This window comes from Juglans regia, chromosome 16, assembly GCF_001411555.2.
Source record: "Juglans regia cultivar Chandler chromosome 16, Walnut 2.0, whole genome shotgun sequence".
NCBI classification, from domain to species: domain Eukaryota; kingdom Viridiplantae; phylum Streptophyta; class Magnoliopsida; order Fagales; family Juglandaceae; genus Juglans; species Juglans regia.
The window spans coordinates 14,871,785-14,876,244 of NC_049916.1; the positions used below are offsets into that span (position 1 = coordinate 14,871,785).

Below are 4,460 nucleotides of genomic sequence, written 5' to 3' on the forward strand. Positions count from 1 at the left end.
ATTTTAGGAAGTGAAAGTCTTCTGTTCAGTATCCCTCCCATATTATGAAATGTGCAATATCGATGGGTTCTTTTGGCCATGACTACCATCATTTTGAGTTCGTTCATTCCTCGCTCCTTGTGTACACGTTCATGCTTGAATACGTTGCTCTTGTGCTTTGATTTCTAGAGGGCGTGCTCCCATCCCTCATTTTGTCGTATTGGCCTTTCCTTGCCTTCTGTTCTTTTTCATGGCTTTTTTTGGTGCTTCCCTTTGACTGACTTTCTGTTCGCTCCAATTCTGATTTTTTTAGGGCAGTTAAAGCTTGAAGAGTGTCTTCAGCATTGACGAAATCGTTCGCATTGTTGTTGAATTCCCGTAGTGTGGTCAGGATTTTTCTCACCAATTCTGCCATGAAAGGATTTATGGCCAGACGCCTCCCATAAGTGTTGCTAGCATGATCTTTTTGTCCTAATCATTTGTTGCCATGCGCTCCTTATTGAACTTGGAGAGTTATGCTTTCAGGCTCTCATCTTCTCTTTGTTTGACGGTGAGGAGGTATGTAATGGGTTGCCTCCTCTTTCTGCTGGCCATGAATTGGGTTAGAAATTTTCTATCAAATTCCTTGAAAGTATCTATGGAACCCTATTGCAGAGCTCCAAACCACCACTCACTGCTCCTCTGAGGATTAAGGGAAAGCTTGACAAGCAATCTCCCCATGAAAATCATGAAACGTCATATGAGCCTTAAAAGTTTCCAAATGTTAGACTACATCCTTAGATCTATCGTACATTTTGACTTGCAGAACTTTGAACTTTGGCGGGAGTGGCATTGCCATTATTTTCACTATAAGGCATATCTGTGTTGTTGAGCAGCTGATCGTTGGATGAGGATACACCTATTCTCCTAGCCATCTCCTCGTATTTGTCCATGAGGTTGCGTAAATCATGGTGCATTTTGCTCTTTTCTTCAACTTCAGAGGTTGGTCTGCCTGCGCTCTGTGATTCTACTCTAGTTTGCTCGTTATGGCTTGATGTGGTGTCTCCTCTAGAACCGACACTTGTTCAATTTAGGACTTCATTCTCGTGTTGGAGATTCTCCTTCTCCAAAGCCATATTCCTCAATCATTCTTCCATTTCTAAAACTTTTTCCTCCATGTTTGCCGAAGCGGCTTCTTGATCATAAGTTGCTTGAGAGCGCTTTGTTGTAGGCATACGGAAAACATGTTGAATTTTCTGAAGTTCCCATAGATGGAGCCAACTGTTGTGGACGTGTTTTGTATTCTTGCTAATGGCCTCCGGCAACTTGCATAAAGGAAATAAAAGGGACTTGGTGTGAATGAGACACCTCCGATGCCCAAGTTAGAATAAAATATATTAGATATTTCAGTTCTCAGATCATTCAGAAGTTACTTGTAACTTCTAACGTGTGCTTTGACCCCTATTTATATAGATTGAGTGTTTAATTCTTTCCTTACAGCTCAATCTTCTCCAATCATGGTTGGACTGCAAGTTGCCAGTACTTTGAATCCGGTATTGTGGCGGGCGAGATTGATATCTTGGGCGAGTATTCCGGACAATTATTGCACTTAGTGTTGTTCGGATTATTCCTTCCTGCTATATCATTAAATCATTATTAATTATGGCTAGATTTAAATTCTAAATTTGACAATCATGACCTTGGTTTCTTACTGGGTAGGCCTGTGATTCTGGGTTCATGGGCCTTTATGGTATGGGTTCAACCCACTTCATATTTTCCCCTCCACAATCCAAAAAATATTTTTATAAATTGAAGGAACATGAAATTAAATTATTTTAATAATATATTTTCTAATAATTATAAACAACAAAGTATATAATATGTACACATACATACACATACACATAGGCATGCATGAAACATCGTTGTCATTGCATAGATCAATATGCCCCCCAAATAGAATTTCTGATTCTGCCACTGGTGACATGGTTGTTGTGTTAGTAGTTTGGCGGTTTTTTCCCATTACACAAAAGACTTTTTGCTATATTTTTATGACGATTTCGTCCGTCACAAAATCTACGATATGTTCTGGTGTGGTTGAACATTTATGACTAACAAAAAAAGAGTCTATTATTTTTTTAAAAAAAATTAAATGAAAAGTATCTATTTGTAATCCAGAATAATTACAATTTATATTTGCACTCCAAAAATATCTAACAATTTTTCATAAATTAAATTAAATGAGGGATAGAGTATTTTTAGCATGGGAAATATAATTTTTCATCTTTAATTATATCATTCTAGATATACCCAATATTGTGTTAAATAATTTTCTGTTTAAGCAGCAGTTTTCTATTTGAAAACACAATTGTTCTCAGACTAGCTAGTTCATTACTATTTACAAATAGGTAATTGCTATTAGGGGTGTAACGGGTCCAGTTTGATCTGGTTTAGGATAAAATTTAGAACCGAACCAGTATATATATATTTTGAGATTTGAAGAACTGATACCGCACCGATTATATCCCTAAAACTGGTACTTTCAGTTTACCTGTTCGGTCCAATTTTTTCTATATATTAGATAGTATATGTATTATAGTATATAATAATATAGTAATAATATATTGTAGTATATTATAATATATATTATAATTATACTATAGACTATAGTGATATATTATAATATATAATATAGTGATATATTAAAGTATATTATAATATATAGTGATATAATATTAGTATAACTACTAATGCAATAGACTATAGTGATAATATATAGTTATTTATGTAGGATTTTAAAATTTAATATTATATTAATTAGTAATGTATCATATAATACAAAATTATTTTATATATAATTATCTATAAAAAATTATATATAATATAAAAAATCATATAAATTTTTTTTATTTAATATAAAAGATTAATATATATATATATATGAACCGGTCTGGTCCGGTGTTAGGAAAAGGAAAATAAGAATCAGATCGATTTTGACTAGTTTTGAGAAAAATAAAACCAGTACCAAACCGAACGAAACCCACCAGTTTAGTTCGGTCTAGTCTGGTTCACTCGTTCATCATTTTTTTTCACCCCTACTATTCATAAACAGATCATTATTATTCACAAATTATTTCACTACTATTTACAGATGATTTGAAATACTCTTAATATCCAAAAAGAGCTATATCATGTGAATTACCATAATGGAAAAACAAACTTTATAGCAAAGATAGAAAAATGGTATTGCTATTTAAGCATTGCAAGGATTCATTCATGAGTAATGCTACATATAGTCGTAAACGTGCAGTCGCTTTGAAAAAATGTTGGATCTACTATTAAAAAATTAATTTTTTTTCATGTAGGTCTCGTATTTATTTATTTTTTTTAAAATAATTACACAACACTTACGCGCAAGGATTCTTTCATAGGTAATGTTACATACAGTCATGAAATGAGTAAGTACTGTACAATTATTTTAAAAAAATATAAAATTTATTATTAAAAAATTAATTTTTTTTATATAAATCTTATATTTATTTATTTTTTTAAAAATAATTACGTAATATTTACTATCTCAAAATTACAAGTATCATTTTTGTTGGGTCTTGGATCCACTGTCCAAGAGACCAAAACCCAATCAAAACGAATCACTGCAATCGCTGCCTTCCTTGTCCTCTTATTCTTCGTACTCCCCTTCCCCACCACAACGCTAAGAATCTCTCTCTCTCTCTCTCTCTCTCTCTCCATCCACTATCCCATCGTGCTTTCTCTTACGAAACTCCAACCGCTAGGCGCTATCCCCTGTTCTTCCTGAAAAATTCAGGCATTTGCTTCACACCCACCAAGAAAACTTGGAAATTTTATTGAAACCCAACGTCTGCCATGAAGGTCCCCCCGATCCCAAGCAAACCAAACATGGCCTCCCAATACGAAGACGCTTCGAAAAAGCTCAGGAGACTCCCCCACGTGTTTGCCAGAGTCCTCGAGCTCCCGATCCACTCGAGCGCCGACGTTTCGGTGGAGGAAACCTCCGACTCTTTCCGCTTCACCGCTGCCACCCCAGCCAACACAGATCACACAAATATAGCCGGCGATGTAAGGGTGCACACGATCAAAATCTTCCCTGGCGTGACGAAGATCGTGATCAGAGGAGTGTGTAGCCCGTTATTGGATGAACTAAAGTTCGATCTTTGGCGATTCCGGCTCCCGGCTTCGACGAGGCTAGACATGGCGAGCGCTAGATGTAGCAGCGGTGGAAAACTGGTCGTGACAGTGCCAAAAGGCTTGGATGAAAAGTAATAATTAATAAGAAGAGGGTTTGGGAGGCTGCTTCTTGTACAGTAACCTTTTTCTTCTCAAGATGTGTCGTTGAATTCAGTAAAAATCCTGTACTTTTTTTTTTCTCAGCTATATATATATATAATATATATTATATAAGTGTGATGAATTGGTTTGCTTTTAGTTTCTTTTTAGGTTTTGGGTAATGCTGCAATTTGGTT

At 35.3% G+C, this 4,460-nt stretch overlaps 1 protein-coding gene across 1 annotated transcript; it reads left to right on the forward strand.

The window, feature by feature from the left end:
• The first annotated feature begins 3,876 nt into the window (after positions 1–3,876).
• LOC108986505 lies at positions 3,877–4,260 on the forward strand. Its single transcript, XM_018959151.1, has one exon. It carries the CDS (start codon positions 3,877–3,879, stop codon positions 4,258–4,260), a length of 384 nt encoding a protein of 127 aa, XP_018814696.1.
• Positions 4,261–4,460: the final 200 nt, after the last annotated feature.

What these genes read in the sequence shown, in the direction of transcription:
- LOC108986505 (XM_018959151.1), top strand. Translation starts at nt 3,877, where the DNA reads ATGGCCTCCCAATACGAAGACGCTTCGAAAAAGCTCAGGAGACTCCCC.